The sequence below is a fragment of the Sphaerodactylus townsendi genome, linkage group LG16 (genome assembly GCF_021028975.2).
Source record: "Sphaerodactylus townsendi isolate TG3544 linkage group LG16, MPM_Stown_v2.3, whole genome shotgun sequence".
Taxonomy (NCBI): domain Eukaryota; kingdom Metazoa; phylum Chordata; class Lepidosauria; order Squamata; family Sphaerodactylidae; genus Sphaerodactylus; species Sphaerodactylus townsendi.
In genome coordinates, this window is record NC_059440.1 from 1,680,444 (window position 1) to 1,700,403 (window position 19,960).

The 19,960-nt window shown below is 46.3% G+C and overlaps 1 protein-coding gene across 1 annotated transcript in view; it reads right to left on the reverse strand.

The window, feature by feature from the left end:
• The window catches only part of NLK (nemo like kinase), a 543,928-nt gene that overhangs the window by 404,664 nt on the left and 119,304 nt on the right, over positions 1 to 19,960 (reverse strand). The window contains exons 4-5 of the mRNA XM_048518757.1: positions 8,221 to 8,327; positions 786 to 871 (exon numbers count right to left, since the gene is read on the reverse strand). Coding sequence (XP_048374714.1) covers positions 786 to 871; positions 8,221 to 8,327 — 193 coding nt within the window. The remainder of the gene's footprint in view (positions 1 to 785; positions 872 to 8,220; positions 8,328 to 19,960) is intronic.

Below are 19,960 nucleotides of genomic sequence, written 5' to 3' on the forward strand. Positions count from 1 at the left end.
CATAGGGCATGGATTCCAGACCTTTAACCATTTTGGTCACCCTCCTCTGGACATGTTCCAGCTTGTCAGTATCCTCCTTGAAATGTGGTGCCCAGAACTGGAAACAGTCTTCCAGGTGACATCTGACCAATGCAGAATAGAGTGATACTATTACTTCCCTTGATCTAGACACTATGCTCCTATTGTTGCAGCCCTGAACTGCCCTGGTTTTCTTAGCTCACACTGTTGACTCACGTTCAGCTTGTGGTCTACTCCCAGATCCCTTTCACCTGCACCGTTGTCAAGCCAGGTGTTGCCAATCTTACATCAATTAATTTCATTTTTTCTGCCTAAGTGTAGTAGTACCTTAAAATTTTCCCTGCTGAAATTCATTGTGTTAGTTATGGCCCAACTCTCTAACCTGTCAAAGTCAATTTGAGTTCTCCTGGGTAGTATGTATTTAGAAACAGGAATGATAGTTCTTTTCCTCAGTCAAAGTGAAGTGGCTCATGTCCATTACACAACACCAACATTACAAAAATAGACGAGTGGCAAAAATTGTGTTCAAGGCTGTATTCATAACAGTTATTGCACTGGATTTGAAGCAACACAATTTAAGTGAATTTACTGGTACAGAGACTTCAGTCATAAATTAATTTCTTGTACAAAATTTAAGGATTTTTTAGAATATTTTGTTTCTAACTGGGTCACAAATAAAATTGCAGGCGTTCTTTTTTAAGAAATGGAGAAACATTTGAAAGCATTGGTAAAATGAAAGGTATTTTATGCACAAATGAAATAATCACCTTGAGAACACAGTTGCTGTTCACAAGCAGGTTCCCTGGTTTGATGTCTCGATGCAAAATACCCGCTGAATGTAGGTATTTCAGACCTGCAAACAAAAACCAAAAACTTATAAAAAGGGGTGCACCATACAAATAATAAGGAAAAGGAGACACACGGGGAACACATGCAGAGTCTATGCTGCCCCCAGCTATGGCAGGGGCTGGGGATTATATGCATGCTCATGGCTCATTAAGGTTCGGCTGGTATGCTGTTCAACCAGCTGCAATAATTGAGAAACATTCTCTGCAGCTTATTCATGTTGTGTAGGTGGTAGCTTCCCTTTCATATTTCCAGGTCACATGTTAGCAAGGGTGGGGAGAGGGCTGCATAACCCCTAGTCTTGCAGCAGTTGCGGTAAACCTGGTGGCAGACAAATGCTTCTCCTCATGACCACCTGCTACAGCTACAGGCACCACAGAGAACACTAGATCCAGACTACAACCTCCCCTAATAGAAAAGGTGGGGTAGTTCCCACCAGTCGCCCAGAAGCAGCATTTCAGGGATCAAAGGGCTGAAAGGAGGGACTAACAAGAAGAATAAAAGACTAACAAGAAGAAAAGCCTTTAGTGGCACAGGATCTCGTGGAAGTTAATAAAAGTGTAAATTACATTTTAAAAAACTTTCCTGCAAAAAAGCATGTCACAGTATTTATTTCAGTCTGGAAAAACTCCACACAGTTATGCACTCTTGGCAGATTTGGTTTTTATCATTTTGGAAAGTAGTGTCCTGTTTATGATTAAAGTAACTTTGTTATTCTAATCAAGTTAATGCTTAAAAAATCCTTGCTCATTATTGGACAATATCTGACTGGTCAATGGACCACACATTCTTTGACTGGTTAGATGCCCAACTAAACCATGAAGCAGGACATTTTTCATTTTTTGTTACAAGGAGGTCTGCAGTGCCCTCTCCCATCAGCAGGAAAATCACCTCAGCCAGTCAGAGGTCTACAACAAAGATCTGAACTCACAACAGCCCAGAAGAACGCCCATCCCCTCAATCTGCAGGGGTGATAATGGGCAAGCACCAAAGCATTTCCCAGTGGGACTCTGCCCTTGCACCTTGCCTAGTTTTTGCTGGGTTGCTACCCGTGATAAAGCAGCCATGTTAAAACCGAGATTCTGCACAAATGCAAAGTCCCACAGATGAGTTCTCTTGCCTCACCATCACAAATCTAATCTAATATCCTCCACTGGAGGGTTTAAAGCCATGTTTCTGGAATTTTTCCTGTAGAATTATGCTCCTTTACAATTTGCTTCTCCTCCTTGTTCCTATGCATTGCAAACACAACTGCATCTGTGTATTATTTACTGTTCTTTTGCAGATTTTAATGCTATGATAGTCAGTCTGAAAGTCTGATTCAAGTTTTTACATAAAACTGCAAACATGCATTTTTCATTGTTCCAGGAAATTCACAGCTTCAGCCTTGAGAAAGATAACTTAAGAATCAATTGCTTTATGTTAAAAATAAATTCCAGAATAAATGGAACAAAATTTGCAACAATCATTCTTTGAAATGTTCAGTGGTGTCTAACATCATGTGCCACTTAAGAAAACAAATGACAGGATGTAAGGAAGTCACATTGCGCTGTACCTTTAAATATAGGTGAAGTGGTGCTGTATAACTGTGTAGCTTATTTAAATGGTTCAAGAGTAACTAGAGTGCTTTTAGATAAAGGTCTCAGAAGACAACACTGAGTGATCATAGGCTGGGAAACAAGGTTTACACCCAGAATCAAATAAACTACAGTAACTAAACATTTGACCAAGTTCCATCTGGAAGACTTATATTCTTTGCACAGTCTTGTGGTTTAGCTAGTCGCTGATGTGTTGCTATATGAGAGTCGGACGTTTTTGGCTTCTGTGTTAAATGATGCCACCACATGAGTGGCAGCAACAAAAATAAAAAGGGAGAGGGGAGAATAGGTAAAAACCAAGAAAAGCAGTGTTGCAACTTACCTGCAACTGTTGTTCATCTAGTGCAGTCACAAATTGGAACTGTGCATGCACAGGCCTGCTGCGGAGAGCTTTAGCAAGCTTTCTGGAAAGATGTGCAGAGCACTGAGTGACATGTGCGGCCTGCCTTTCCCACCCAAGGAGCACATGAAAAGGAGTTGGGGGGAGCACAGACAATTCGATTCTTCTGCTGTTGTTGTGGAAGAAGAAAAAGAGTCACGGGCCAATGTTAAAGGCAGTGCACAGAGGGAAAGGAGGGAGGGATGTCTGACTGCACAGAAGACCACACGATGAACTACAGTTACAGGTAAACCACAGCCCTGTTTTTCATCGATGTGGTCTTCATGTGCAGTCCCATACTGGGAGACTAGCAGGCTCATGAACCTTAGGTGGTGGGTGTGAGCGTACTTATATAAACAGCTATTGTAACACTGCTCTCCCAACTGTTTATACCAGTGGTGGCAAACTTATGGCATGGGTGCCAGAGGTGGCACTCAGAGCCTTCTCTGTGGGCACGCACTAACAGAGTGCCCCCCCTCCCCAACCAACATCTAGGTTGGCCTGGGCCGCTAGGCTCGATTATTAGCATTAGAGCAAAGACCCAGTTTTGAGGAAGCAGTGTAAGTAACCCTGTGAAGTGTTGTTAAACCCCATTGATTTTCATGTGAAGAACTAAAGTGTGAAGTGTTACCTGGGAGTAAGCTTGGTTGCTGGCAATGGGGCTTGCTTCTGAGTAAACCCTCCTAGGGTTGTGAGTCACCCATTGGAAGAGTTGCACGGTTGCTTCAAAGCAAAGCCACCGACTACCACCAAGCTTACTGCTGAGTAACGCACGCCTTGGAGCCAACCGCTTTTTCTAAACCAAAACCTCAGTATTCAGGTTAAATTGCTGTGTTGGCACTTTGCAATAAATAAGTGGGTTTTGGGTTGCAGTTTGGGCACTCAGTCTCGAAAAGGTTCGCCATCACTGGTTTATACCATCAACATATAAATAACATTATGTGCTTGGCAGGTCTGTCCATAACAAGATGGTTATACCATCAACATCCATGTAGTAGCATCTGACAAACACAGAAGGGTTGAGCCACATGGTCGCTCTGCAAATCTCTGAGATGTCCTCTCTGGTGGCAAAGGCAGTTGACGAGGACTGTGACCTGGTAGAGTGTGCACCCACTAAGTCAGGACAGTTCACCTATGTGGAGGCAGAAGCCAAATGAATAGCGGTGGACACCCATTTTGACAGAGCCCATGAAGACACTTTTTTGCCCTTGTTCTGGCCCTGAAAACAAATAAAAAGATTGAGATCAACCAGAAATGGTGCGGTTCTGTTTAAATGAAACAGTGGCCTTCGAACATCTAGGAAATGTAAAGATGTCTTGGAGTCATCCTGGGGCTTAGAAAAAAATAATGTCCTGCAAGTGAAAATGGGAGACCACTTTAAGATGCTGGGTGAAATCTTGTGAAGGGCTAGTAGGTCTCCTACCCAACAAGCAGACGTAATAACACCCAGGAAAGCAGTCTCATATGAAAGCAAGTCCAGTGAGCAAGTGGCCGCAGGTTCAAAGGGCTTCTTGGTCAGGTGGGGTCAAAATCAAGGAGAGTCTTCACTGGGACACTGGTGCCCTAACTGGGGCGTAGAGGATATTAAGCCCCCTCAAAAATGTTGTGTGGTGAGCAAAAAGAGACCAGGAATCCACACCCAGATGAAAAGCTGACATGACAGCCAGATAAACTTTAATTGATGAATTGGACAAGCCATAGTTCTTCAGTGAAAATAAATACTCAAACACTTCAGAAAGGTCACAAGATTCAGGGAGTGAACCCCTTTTTGACACCCACGAAACAAAACGTGACCTTTTTCTAGTGTGTGAAGGTCTCGAGGACACTTCTGAGAGGAAATGAGAACATACTATTAGACCAGGGGTAGGGAACCTGCAGCTCGAGAGCCGCATGCGGCTCTTCTGCCCTTGCACTGCGGCTCCACGAGCTGAGCCGCCAGCCCCATCCTTGCCCGCCCTGCAGGCTGGGCCGTGCTGCGGGCTTCCCCTCTTGCCCGTCCCATTGGAACAGGGCAGGCGCTTTCCTGGCGGCCAGCAAGGCTGAGCCACCGGCTTTATCCTTGCCGGCCCTGCAGGCAGCAGGGCGGGTGCATCCATGCGTTTCTCAGAATGAGCGGAGTAAAAGGTAAAAAACCCCAATATATACAGTGTTATCTTTATTTTAAATGTCAAAAATTATTTGCGGCTCCAAGTGTTTTCTTTTCCCGTGGAAAACGGGTCCAAATGGCTCTTTGAGTGTTAAAGGTTCCCTACCCCTGTATTAGACCATCTTGTTATGGACGGACCCCCACGGGAGGGGAAAGCAGCATCTCCCCTTTCAACGGTTGGCACAACAAGGGAAAACAAGGACTCTGGCACCAACATGGGGCGATTCGGATGCAAAGACTTCTTAGTCTGCACGATGAGGTGAATATGATCCCTTAGGGCAGTGGTGGTGAACCTTTGGCACTCCAGATGCTATGGACTACAATTCCCATCAGCCCCTGCCAGCATGCCCAATTGGCCCTGCTGGCAGGGGCTGATGGGAATTGTGGTCCATAACATCTGGAGGGCCAAAGGTTCGCCACCACGGCCTTAGGGTGCCCTGGTCAGGGACTTCTATTTTTAAGACTATTAATATTATTTATTTTTGTATGTCTTCTAATGAGTATGTATTACATTATCTATTTATCATCTATTTATACATATTTAATAGAATCCCTGAATATGAGCTGGCTATATGAAATTATGCACTGATGAAGAACTCTCTTCGAAAACGCAAATCATACACGTGTTGCGTTCTGGAATTTATACTGGAATTTCTACATCCAAGTATGGTTTACGGCCTTATCATTTGATAAGCTATTTCATTACGGGATAAGCCGACTTTTACTTGATCTTGCGAGGTTGTATGTCACGTTAGCCTAGAGTAAGGTCATTCGATGTTCCATTAATTTGGACTGTTAAATATTGTCCATATGCACTTAGCACTTTTGTAACCCACAAAATATTACCTCCGACTTTATCTTCAGGAATTTCCCCTTTAAGAAATATGTGGGGGCTCAACGAACATGCAACATTGAATAAAGAATCTGATATTACCTCAGCACGTCGAGATATCCCAAATCGTCTGGCATTTATACTTACAACTGTGATCAAGCGCTGAAAAAAGAACCTGGTATTGCATACTTTGAGCAGCCATATTGAGACTGCCTGGATTTGTTATGTTGTCATGTTCACAGTACAAATGAGAGACATCGATGATGGCATAAAGCACACAATCATGCAAAGAGTCACCCCTGGGCAAAGAGGAGATTCTCTCAGTGTTCTCATCAGAGTCCTGTCCATCATCCAATCTCAACGAAGACGTCTGCCAATCCACCTGATCGTGACCAGCGTCAACCTCACATCTGTGCAACAACAAAAAGGACTGGGAAGACCCATGATAACCCCAGAGGCTGGTCATGATGTGTGCTTGGGGTGATGTGTGATCAGTCCCGCCATGCAGAGAATGTTCATAATGAAGAGAGTCCCTAGAGGCCTCTGTGGCGGGCAGTTGAGGCGGGAGGTCGAGGGAGGGCAAAGGGACCTCAAAGACGAAAGGTCATCGGCGGCTTCCTTGGCGGTGATGGGGAATGTCGGGAAACGTGTTGCAGTCCGGGGGCGAGTTGCAGTGTCTGGAGACTGTGAGACTCCATCGTCGTAAAGGAGAGTCAACCCGCCGGCAAGGTGAAGGGACAGGCAGCAACAAAGTCAGTTCAGAAGGGCCATGAGGGCATGGGGTGCTTTGATGGTGGGCTCCAGCCCCTTCCCACAGCAGGTGAAGATGTGAGTGCCTGCTTCGGCAACAGAGCTCTGGAGCTGCACGGACTCAGCCATTGGGGTTCCAAAGCATAAGGTAGTTTGGCGGGAAGAGCTGCAGGGAGTTCGACAGGCTTAGATTGTTTTCTATCTCCCTTCTTCGACTTCTTGTCTGGCGGCTCAGAGGAGGTGCAGATCACAAATGTGGCAGGTAAGGCCTCATTTGAGTTGACCGAGGCAGACACAGCTGAAGGAGAACAGGTCGATTCCTGCCCATCACCAGGCAAAGCCAAGGAGCACCTTCTGCCACAGAGCTGCCAGGAGCCTGGTCCTCACTCTTGCCTGGCCTCATTGGTAAGGTGGCAGCAGGCCTGACCCTGAGAAGGGCCACGGGAGGGGCAGAGAATGGGCATCGTTGTGTGCCATTTTTGCCAAGGAGTTCTCACAGTCTCTGAAGAGGGGCAAGGCCCTTGCTCTTCATTATGAGGAAAATGGTGAAGTTGAGAAGAAAACTCACAGTCTAGGTAGGAAACATACAGATCTCACAAAGGAACTTTTTTCCGCAGTGGCAGAAAAAGAGCTGGGAGACCTGTGCCCCCCCCCCCCCCCCGTCCTTTTCGCATGATCCCTGGGTGGGAAAGGAAGGCTCTGCCTACAGCTGGGAGGGAGGACTCAGCTTGCTGAAGCTCTCTGCAACAGGCCTGCACATGCACATGAAGACCACGCAGACGAACCGGGTAATAGAAGGCAAAGTTAAAGAGAAGGCAAAAGATGAACAAAAGACAAAAACTGAAATAAAATAAAATAAAAATACAATGCTGCAAGAGTGCAGCAGAGTCTCATGGGAGTCTCTCTAAGGCCTTTCAGGGTTGCCAACCTCCAGGTGGTGACTGGAAATCTCCCAGCGTTACAGCTGGTATTCACCTGACAGAGCAAACGGCTCCGTGGGCAGGAGAAAGTTCTGAATAGCTTATTTTTATTTTACCCTGAATACTACCCATCTTTTGCTTTAGAGATGATCTGATTTGGAAAAGTGAAACATCTAAAATAAAATGAAATAAAACCACAGACTGCCCTTATTAAGAACTGGCTGAAAGGGTTCTGAGACACTGGATCAGTGTGAAATTGTTGTGAAGCACGTGGTTCTTCATTACGCTGCTGTGCAAAGAACATGAAAAGCAGGCCTAGAAGTACAGCTTTCGTTTTCCTGTCTAAAAATCAAAACTGCTTGGCAAAAAGTCTTCCAAACTGAAATTCAAATTAGAATGCATAAAACAAATTTAAATCCTAAATACTGTTTTAATTTTATTTAAAAAAAAGATTCATGGGGAAATTCACTGATCCCTAATTCCACAACAGACTCTGCATAGGAACCAATGCATGACACGTTCAGGGCCTTGGGCCTCTCTACACCGTCCACGTTACATCCTCTGGTTTGGTTTAAAAACGTGCCACTCCCCTTCTGAGTTAGCAGCATAGCTGGGTTCTATAATAAACAATGGATGGCAGCATTCACATTACATAGCTGACAGCATGAAAATGGGCTTCCAAATTTCAACTGCAGGGCAAGGAAGAGACAGAACAACATTTGACATATTACCTCTTAAAATCTGGTAAAGGAACACTTTGACATGATCTGAGCTGAGAGGCTGAGGAGAGACGATAATCTTATGAAGGTCGCTTTGCATCAACTCTGTGACGACGTATCTATGTTGCAATGGTCAAGGAAAGCAGAAACTGAGAAGAACAGCCAACCTCTTCAGCTTGTATGGCTTCCTCAACGGAGAAAGGAGGATCACTTCTCATTTTTTTATGTGGAACATGCCATCAAGTTCCTGCAAACTGGGACAGTTGCTTCAGTACTTCCACTGACATCCTGGTCCCCCAAGTAATGAGGAGTCTGTGGGGGGAGCCCAGGATAGACTCCGCTCATCAGCCTACTCAGCCAACTGGGCCTTCCCTCTCAGACTAGGTCAATGGCCAGTCACTCAGAAGGACAGCAAGTGAGGGCCCCGTAACCACTGTGAGCTTTTTCCCCCCATTTCAATTATATTTGTACCCCGCCCTATCCCCGAAGGGCTCAAAGTGGCTAACAACATGATAAACAATACATTTCAACAATATTGCAATAACAAACAGTAACAGTAACAAAATACATAAGACTAAATAGAACCAATTTCAGATGGCGACTAAGCATTTCAGGCTATACAAATTATAAAAACAAAAACAGCAGCATTAACAGACAATTCAGGTATTAACTAAATCCATACAATATCTAAGACATCAATGTAAATCAATACATTAGCAACATCAGAGTAGCAATACACAAAAATCAAGTAGAAATATATTGATACATTTCCAACCAAATGTTTCCAATGCATCAATATATAAACTTCATGACAATACATAACCAATAAACTAATTTAAGGAACAAGGCAAAACAATAACAGTACAATATACACAATAAAACATTACCAATAAACTAAAACTACCCTGTAAGACTAAACTACCCTTCACTATAACTGCTGCAAGAATAACCTAGTAGAGCTACCTAGTTCCTACTCTACTTCTGACAACATATAAGAGAAACTACAATCCCTAGCTAAATACAAGAGAACTAAGTCACAAATACAGACTAACAACAAGTGGCATAACTAGGCAAATTGGAGCCCTGGGCAAAACCTGAGTTTGACAACCCCCCCCAAGACGCGTGCCCGGTGCAATGCGCACACCCCACGGCCTCCTTGTAGCTACACCCAGTGGCGTATCTAGGCAAACTGGAGTTTGGCGCCCCCCCCCCCCCATGGGCAGCAGCCCTCCCACACTGTGACCAAGCAATGATTTTTTATACCAGGTTGTTTCAAAGTCACCATCACATTATAGAACATGCCCCAACTCACAAATCTGAACACAGCAATGGGCCATGCCACACAGCAGAAATAATTTTTTTTGAAAACATTTTCAAAATGCTTTCAAAATGTTTTATTACTGCTATGAAAACATTTTATGGTGTTGTATCCAGTCCCCCCAATTGGGGGAAACAGCATCACTTTCAATGTTATTTAACTGGGAACCCCAGATTCTCCCTTTAAGGTAGATTTAAAAGGAGAATCTGGGCTCCCTAGTTTAAACAAGTGATGCTGGAATCCACTCGCAAACAGCATCATTTTCAATGGTGTTTAAATAGGGGGCCCAGATCCTCCTTTTAAATCTACCTTAAAGGGAGAATCTGGGGTTCCCAGTTAAAACAACATTAAAAGTGATGCTGTTTTGGGGTGGATTCTCCCCCACCCTGAAACAGCATAACTTTCAATGTTTAAACTGGGGACCTCAGATTCTCCCTTTAAATCCATGCCAAGGGGGATGGGATTTAAAAGGAAAATCTGGGGAAATTTGGGGGGTGCCTGCTGTCAGGGGTGCAATTGTTAAGCTAGCAGCACCAAACTTTCAGGATATCTTTAGGAGACTCTCCTAATGATACCACCCAGGTTTGGTGAAGTTTGGTTCACGGGGTCCAAAGTTATGGACTCTAAAAGGTGTAGCCCACATCTTCTGTTAGCTCCCATTGGAAACAATGGGCGATGGGGGCACCCCCTTTGGGAGTCCATAGCTTTGGACCCCCTGGACCAAACTTCACAAAACCTGGGTGGTATCAGTAAGAGACTATCCTGATGATACCTCCTAGGTTTGGTGAAGCTTGGTTGAGGGGATCCAAAGTTATCAACCCTCAAAGGTGTAGCTCCATCTCCTATTAGCTCCCATTGGAAACAATGGGGGATGGGGCACCCACTTTGGGAGTCCAGAACTTTGGCCTCCCTGAACCAAACCTCACTGGGTGATAGCATCAGGAGAGTCTCCCGAAACATCCCTGAAATTTTGGTGCTGCTGGCCTAAAGACTGCACCCTCTGCAGGCCAAAAATGGAAAAACACTGAAAATACAAAAAATCCCACAAACTGCAGTTTTTGCGCCCCCCACAAGGGGGCACCCTGGGCAACTGCCCACTTTGCCAATGGGAGGAACGCCTCTGCTAACAACTCCTGGTAGCCTATACACCTAATAGTAAACTACACTTCGGCAGGGCCAGCAAAAGTGATGTAAAAGTTCAGTACAGGGAGGCCAGCAGTTCTTCCGGTATTTCTGTCGCCAACCCTGCTGTTTAATCCGTTGTTGGCAAGCTGTAGGGAATCACAGTCAGTATAGTGCCCCAAAGGCACCCCCCAACCACAAAAAGTACAGGCAAGCTTGTGTGTGTTACCTGCCTGGAGTTCCTCTTCCAAAAAAGGGTGGTGGGGATAAAGTGGCATCAGAGAGAGAACCATGCATGCTACCCTGAGCTTGGAGAAAGTGCAAAGGTAAAAATGTACGAAGTAAAGCTTCTTGGAGCCTTCCAAGGAGAAGGTAACGGAGCTCAAGACAAAAGTGGACCACACCCGCAGAGGTGTCCCAGACTCCCTGCTTGAACACAGGCAGCTAAACGGAACCTGTCCCTCAAATGCAGATGAGCATCCCCCAGGTGATGAAAAATGTGCACGATCTATTCATTAAAACGTGACGCAGAGCTGCTTTTGCTGAGTCATCTTTTAGAAGTTGCCTTGCTTTAGTCTGGAAATAGCTACAGGTAGGGGTTTGTGTTTTTTGGAAAGAGAGAATAGAACAGCAACAAAACATCTTACTTGACATCTTAGAGATTGTCCTTATCTAGACTTCCCCTCACTAATTCTGCATTCAGTCATATCCTTGCAAACCTATGAGGTATCTTAGCAGATTGATTAGCTCAAGGCTACCAAATGAGCCTGGCTGAATCCAGCACACTGTTCTGGGGTTTCAGAGGCTGATCTGCATCTGCTCCATCAGGGAGTTCTAGCTGGCATCTCATGGCAAAGGAGCTCCACACAAAGTCTGTGAATTCCTCCGAGAGCTTTGCTCCTTGCTAATGATGCCCTTACACAGAAATCACAGAACCATCAAGTTGGAGGTAATCATCCAGTTGAACCCCCTGCCACGCAGGAGCACACAATCAAAGCACTCCCACAACAGATGGCCATCCAGCCTCTGTTTAAAAACCTCCAAAGAAGGAGACTCTTCCACTCTCCGAGGCAGTGCATTCCACTGTCAGGAATATTTAGAGGGAATCTCTTTTCCTGCACTTTGAATTCATTACTCCTTTTCCAAGTCTCCGGAGTAGCAGAAAACAAGCTTGCTCCCTCTTCAACATGACATCCCTTCAAATATTTAAACTTGGCTATCATTAACCTTTAACCTTCCCTTCTCCAAACTAAACATGACTAACTCCCTAAGCTGCTTCTCATGGGGCATGGAATCCAGACCTCTGATCATTTTTGTTGCCCTCCTCTGAACCCGTTCCAGGTTATCAATATCCTTCTTAAACTGCGGTACCCAGAACTGGGCATGGTATTCCAGGTGAGGCCTGACCAGTGCAGAATAGAGTGGTAGAAGAGGCCCCAAGGGCCATTCAGTCCAACCCCCTGCCATGCAGGAACACACAATCAAAGCACTCCCAGCGTATGCTGATCCAGCCTCTGTTTAAAAACCTCCAAAGGAGGAGACTCCACAACTCTCCAAGGCAGTGAATTCCACTGTCGAACAACCCTGATGGTACTATTACATCCCTCAATCTAGATACTATACTCCTATTGATGCATCCCAGGATTGCATTGGTTTTCTTGACTGCCGCATCACACTTTGACTCATGTTCAGTGAGTGGTCTAAGACTCCCAAATCTCTTTCACATGTACTGCTGTCAAGCCAGGTGTCACCCATCTTATATCTGTGGATTTCATTTTTCCTGCCTAAATATAGTATCCTGCATTTATTTCTGCTGTTAGTTTTGGCCCAGCTGTCTAATCTGCCCAGGTCATTTTGAATTCTGACCCCGTCCTCTGGGGTATTAGCAGATGACCTCCTAGTTTGAGGTCATCTGCAAATCTGATTAGCATACCCTCTATTCCAGTGATTCCCAACCAGGGTTCCGTGGTACCCTGGGGTGCCTTGAGCACGTGCCAGGGGTACCCTGACAATGCTACTCCCCCCCTCCTGCTGGAATCAAATGGATTTGAGGGAGGGGGTTTGGGAGCCGCATGGGCTCCCTTTAAACAACGTTGAAAAGCAGCATGGTTTTATTTGCCTAAATTCAGCATGGATTGGGGGAGATTTAAAGGGAGCTCTCCCTTTAAACCCCTCCAATCCACGCCAAATTTAGGCAAACAAACAATGCGGCTAACAGCGCTGCTTTCCCTCCCCTTCCCCTGCTTGTCACTACCCCCACCTTCTTCTCCCGGGGTCCCTGGTTGCCACCCCCCCCCCCCCACAACAATCACTCATGTGGTAAAAATGCACAGATCTTCATGGATTCTCCTGAATTGGTCACCCCAAAATCACCATCATGGATCCTCACCATTTGGTCACCCCAAAATCACCATCACACCACAGCCCGAGCCCACAGCTACATGTCTGAACACAACAATCATGCATCCCACACTCTGTGGTGCCGCAGTGGCGCAAAAAAAGCAGTGGGAGGTGTGGGATGGGGTGATGCTTGCTGTTATGCCCAGCTGGCTCTGTGGTAGAGATTTCAGTGGGAGGGGCTGTACTGGGGGTCTTGTTCAGGGTAGGGGCACCAAATGTTCCGCAGGGCTGCTGGTGAGTCTCCTGAAAAAACCCAACAAACTTTTCTGAAGTCTGCATGGGAGGGGCAAATGCTGAGGGCACCCAATTGAAGGTGAAGCAGAATGAGTGCCCAGCCATCCAAACATCAGCAAAGTTGACTGGTTCTTTTTAGGAGACTCATCAGCATCCCTGTCGGAAATTTGGTGCCCTACCTAGAACAAAAACCCCACCGGAGCCCTCAATAAAATCTCCATCACAGAGCCAGCTGGGCATAGCAGCAAGCCCCACTGAGATCTATGGTGGGAAAAAACAATTATTTTTTCCCACCATAGAACTTGCTGAAAGAGTCTGGCAGATTCTGTGCTCTGAAATGGCTCCATTGCAGCTAATAGGGTACTTCTGGGGTGTTTTGTGGGGTGCACATTTTTCAAGGTAGAGCCACCAAACTTTCAGGGTATCTTCTGGAGACTCTTGATGATACCACCCTTTTGGGGGTCCACATTACACCAAACCTCAACAAACCTTGGTGGCATCATCAGGAGAGTCTCCTGAAGATACTCTGAAATTGTGGTGCTGCTAAGTGTTGGCGAATCTTTGGCATTCCAGATGTTATGGACTACAATTCCTATCAGCCCCTGCCAGCATGGCCAATTGGAGTTGTAGTCCATAACATCTGGAATTGTAGCCCATAACATCTGGAGTGCCAAAGGTTCGCCACCACGGCGCTAGCTTAATAATGCGCCCCCTACAGACTAAAAACAGAAAAAGCCCTTACAAATGCCCCCCAAATCAAACAAACCTCACGGGTCCCCTGAGATATGAAGAGCGAGGTCGAGGGCACCACAATGTCGAAACGGTTGATAAAAATACTGAATAGCACTGGTCCCAGGATAGAACCCTGTGGCCCCCACTAGCCACTTCTCTACAGGATGAAGATGAGCCATTGGTGAGAACCCTTTCGGTTGCTCAGTCAACTAATTAAAATCTACCGAACAGTAGGATAAATGGGTGCTGTGTGGTTTCCGGGCTGTATGGCCGTGTTCTAGCAGCATTCTCTCCTGACATTTCGCCTGCATCTGTGGCTGGCATCTTCAGAGGATCATGATCCTCTGAAGATGCCAACCTGATGCAAGCAAACGCATCGAGAGCTCTTAAAACTTCTGACAACACGTTACACTGGCCTACAACATTAGCACCCAGCGATTCCAGCCATTGAAAACCTTCTCGAGCAATATACAGTAGGATAAATGTCTAGGCCACATTTTACTAGCTTGCTGGCAGGAATCTCATGCGGGACTGAGTCCACGGTCTGCTACATCCACAGCATTTCCTTTGTCTACCAAATGTCAAAAGCGTTCTGCAGAACGTTGATCTCCCTCTTCCTGCAAAGCGCTCTGGCTGACATATATACAGATCTCTCCTTCCACTTTTCAGCCTCATAACAAAGCTGTCAGGTAGGTGTGACTGAGAGCAGACAATCAGCATTTTTGCAACTTTCATGTAGAGTTTTTTTCCCTACCCAGTTTTTGTCCGTCTCTCACACACATGTAGAACGCCACCTGCAATACTCTGCAAATTATAGCCTAATGTCTTTTGGCTCTTCCACCTAAATCCTCCTCAACCTCAATCCTGAGCAGAATGTCTCCCAGATGTCTCAACCAGTTGCCATGCCAACTAAAGCAGCTTAAATTAAAGGAGGGCCCAGAATGACACCTGCGGAGTTCAAGGTCTGCTGTGCATTTTTAAAGGCGTTTGGCAAGGGCTCAGAAGTGCCATTATCTCGAACAGCAACGACCTGATGACTGTGTCTGGGTAATTTAACAAGGGCACCTAAAATCTAGAACAAAAGCAGCCCTTTCTTGGTGGTCCCTTTTCTACATTGCAGGGATAACCCAAAGACGTGGCTCTTGGAAGGACCAGTGCCTCTGCACTGGAAGTGTGGGGATTTCCACCCTTTAAAATTGAATGTTGAAACATATAATGAAAACAAGTTTTGCTGGATGTCGGTTCCCCCACATTTAGAGGGCATGTTTCATAGGTGGAAGACAAAGGAGATTACTCTAGCAACAACATCAAACAGAACAGCCAACCTAGACAGAAATAACTGCTGACAGCAACACTTAGTTCAGTTGCTGTATAAAATTAGAAGCATTAAATGCACTAATTTGATTCAGAACAATCATCAAGGAAAAAAGAAGGCCCATAATTTGTGATGTCTAAGAGACCTGTTGGGGAGATCCAACAGGATTCGACGAGCCCACATCTGGGAAGAAGGATGTGTGTGTGAATCTGCTGTGGAGGGAAGGGTCGTGCTGTCGGCCATTGCGGTGGATTAAGTAGCCCTCTGTGGGACACTTACCCAAGTGGAAGGGCGATTTCATCAGTGCACCGCTTCCACCCCCCAAGAGCACTGGGACATGGTGCTGATCACAGTGCCAGCACCCCCGTGACGCTTCCGTCAGTGCAGTGGGGTGGTCAAGGGGTGGAGAAGACTGTACTCAGCTCCTGCCTGCCCGGCCATTTGCCACGGTATGATAGTGACATTCAGTTCAGACTGACAGCCCCTTAGAGCGTGCTCAGTGGCGGGGACCCACTTTTGCAAGGGTCCTGCATTTTCAGCGTTCTCAATTCTGAAAAAGGAACTATGCCTTGTGAAGGACTTACATTGGCATCTGTTAAGAAAGGGGAGCATAGAATACTTTGTGATGCCTCAGCATCTTGGTTGTTTTATTATTATTATTATTATTATTGTTGTTGTTGTTGTTGTTGTTGTTGTAGAAGATTTCACAGCTGCCAGATATTTAGCTGGTTGTTGGCCTTCATTACAATTCGAGCCTCACCCAGAGGCCTAGGAAGTTGTAATGTATCGGCGTAGTATTTGTGCGGATCCCAGCAGGGGCTGCCTTCTGAATTTGACAGAGATGTTAATTTTGAAATCCGAATCGAAGATATTTCAAGTGCTGCCCCAGTGTTTTTGGGATGGCGCCCAGCGTGCCAATGATGATGATGATGATGATGATGATGATGATGATTCGATTTGGTATACCAAAGGGCTCTGGGCGGTGTACAATAAGCAACAACAAGTGAAATACAACAAATCCAAAATATAGATTAAAATACAATAAATCACAGATAAAACCCTTTAAAACAACTGCTGAAGCATAACCTATAAACCGAGTACAGTACAGTGGCATCTGGTCCCCAACCCTATACTCAAACCCCCGGCAGGGGACTAGAGGGTACCTGGGGCATCAGGAGGGGGAGGATCATCCACGGCCAGTCTCCCCAAAGGCCCGGCGGAACAGCTCAGTCTTACAGGCCCTGCGGAACTCACCAAGGTCCCGCAGGGCCCTAACGGATGGAGGAAGAGTGTTCCACCAGGCAGGGCCCAGGGCACAAAAGGCCCTGGCCCGGGTAGAGGCTAGCTGCATCACTGTGCAGCCGGGAACCACCAGTAAATTTGCCTCTGTGGACCGCAGAGTCCGACTCGACACATCTGGGGTAAGACAGTCTCGCAGGTATGAGGGTCCCAGGCCACAAAGGGCCTTAAAGGTCAGTACCAACACCTTGAAGACGATCCAGAATTCTACCAGAAGCCAGTGCAGGCGGTGCACTACAGGGGAGATGTGGTCCCTACTAGAGCCACCCGCGAGAAGATGAGCCGCTGCCTGCTGGACCAGTTTCAGTTTCCAGAGCAGCCTCAGGGGAAGGCCCGTCTAGAGCGAGTTACAATAGTCCAGTCTGGAGGTGACCGTTGCATGGATCACTGTGGCCAGGTCTTTCTAAATGACCCCAACACACATTTAAATGTTTGCCTTAAAAAAAAATCAGATTTTTTAAAAAGTAGCCATCCTGCTGAAATACTGAGTGACATGAAGCTCTCAGAATCAGCTGCTCCCACCTCGTGATTTTAGAGTACAAAAAATCTAATCTTCACCCAAAATCCAGCAGTCGACCACATGCCCATTTTCTCAAAGCACTTTTAAGGTTGTTATAAAACGTAAATTTCATAAGCACTATATTCACACACATTCTCACTTGTGGGTTAAATACAACACTCAGTAAATACAGAGAACCTTTGAGAATGGAGAGACGATTAAAAATAATCTAAAGAGAAAACTGCCAGGTCAGGACAGGGTTTTTTATAGTAACAAAGAGCTTGCCCCCCCCCCCCCCCCAAGACACAAAGTTACATTGAAATCAGGGGTCTTCGAAGGGCGCAGCTCTGCTCAAAACTGAACAGTAACAAATGAAAGGACTTGAACACTTGTGAGCCACTGACCACTTTCACTGGACACGTTGAGCTTCACACTGGCTAAAGCAGACGAGCACAGTTACCCTCCTAGCCCTTCATGATAACAGCCTTCAGTATAGCTCCCCTCCCCTCAACCCCAGACACAGAGACAGAGACTCTGCCTCAGCTCTTGGACTAATGTCATCTAGAAGCAATGGTAGAAGCACAAATGCTGTTTGTTCCAAACAGAAGCACATCAGTCTTAATAATAAGCATAATCTCAAATAGGCCAAATCACATCAACAAGCTACAACTGTGAGAAGCTGAAACGTGATGTGCTTTTTGCGCGGGCGGAAGGCCACCATGAAATTGGCTGTGAGTTGAGATGCAGCATGGAACCACAAAGCTCCCGTACAAGGGTGCTGGGGTTTCCAGCCAGCTGGAATCCTGCTCAGAGGCGGTTTGCTTTGCTTGGCTATCCCTGCAGTAATCTGGAATGTACCATGAAATGCCAGCTCAAAAGTGGATTAATTTTGTGGGGAAGCAAAAAAAAAAAAAAAATCCCCAAACTAGCTTTTGCAAACCATGCAAGGCAAACAGCTGGAGCCGCAGTACCAAGATTACGATTCTACAGAGGATGGTAAAATGTGGGTGAGTACATTATAATGGGCAGCGGGCTTCTTGGACCCTTGATTATGAAAAACCTGGACTCCTCAGAAACGTACGCCAGCAGACATTCCTTGGCTCCAGGATGGACTCACTCTGGTGATGAAAAGATGGCTGCCAGTGTACTTCCCTTGCACTGAAGCAACAGCACAGAATGGCTGCGATCCTCCACCAGAAGCCAAGCTATGCTCACCTGTCTCCCATGCACACTTTGCTGCATCCCAACGGGCTGATGCGAAATTATCCACCTTCTGACTATTTGTTCTATTTTATTCGCCCTTCCCCCGCTTAAAGGCAGGCTCAGGGCGGCTACCAAATCTTTTCACCTCACCGTCTCAGCCTTAATTTTCTCCCTTCTCTCCTCTTGCTATCAAGGTTCAATCCCTGTCCCACATTCCAAGCCACTTAAATGGTTCTCATGCCTGTTTCCACCATCTCCACAGGCATCCAGATGTCAAAACAAACCTGAGACAGGCATGAATGCAGCTTAATTTCTATGCTCAAGTGACCATTTCTTCCCCTTCAGATGTAGCCTGTTGCAGAGCTTCCTGGTTTGGAATGTCTTCAAATTCCTATTTGCTCTCTTAGCCAAATGCAGGCTCCCAGGCAAATCTATATATATAAAAATCTAACAGTGTGTTTGTCCCTGATGGTCTCCCTCAGAAGCTGCTGGACGGATCACTCCCAAATATTCACAGGATGTTCCTCCCTGTTGCGGGCAGGTACTCGGACCTTCAAATCGCCGAAAGTCCATACTTGAGCCAGGTAAAATGTCTTTTTCCTGGCGCACCAGGCTATGAAGCTGGCTGTGTTTAACTGTCACCCTTAGAATGTCCGTGCAGCCTGTCTGTCTGTGGCCTGAGGGCTGAGAATGTTCGTGCAGATGGGCAGAGATGAGCAGTGAAAGCAGTAAACAGGTAATACTGGTAGGTATCTGAGTGGAAGTGAAACACATACACCGTTGCTGTTGGGGACAAGGTGGCATGCTGGTAACTTTCACCACTGCTATCACACAACACACATCCAGCTCATCTTCACACAACTCACTCTGCCCTCCCTCACATCCAACCACCACTTACCCACTTCCTCACCCTACCCACTTCCTCACCCATATTCGCCACAGCTCTCTTCTACTAAAAGCGGGCTGCAGTTTGCCTTCTTCTAAGAAAATCCGCGGGGGGGGGGGGGGGGGGGGCACTACTGGCCCCCCTTCTTTTTCACATGGCCCTTTAAAAACCCAGGGGAGCTGGCAAGCTCTCGATCTGGCGCCCTGCGCCACCCCTGCCTCCTGCTGCCCTGACTGGGATAGCCTCCTTGCCCCAGTAGTTCTGCCTTACCCAAGCCAGGACTGATCGCGCAGTGAAAATCCCAGCCAGCCTCTCATGGACCAGCGGGATTCGCACTCCTGGACAGTTCCTTTCTGCTTGAGTCCCGAAGGGTTACCTTACTATACCGTGGTGGCGAACCTTTGGCACTCCAAGGTGTTATGGACTACAATTCCCATCAGCCCCTTCCAGCATGGCCAATTGGCCATGCTGGAAGGGGCTGATGGGAATTGTAGTCCATAACATCTGGAGTGCCAAAGGTTCGCCACCACTGCCTTATACTAAAAAAACAAGACAGCACCATATAACGATGTACATTGAAAAGGAAAGAGGGATTCCATTTGACCACCCCAAAAGGCTATGCTGGGGATCATTGGACCTGCATGGACATCTGTGTGGGTTGCAGACTGTGATGAGAAGGACAATTGCCACAGCAACGCGTGGCCGGGCCCTGCTAGTTAAATATGTTTTCTTCTTCACAAAATG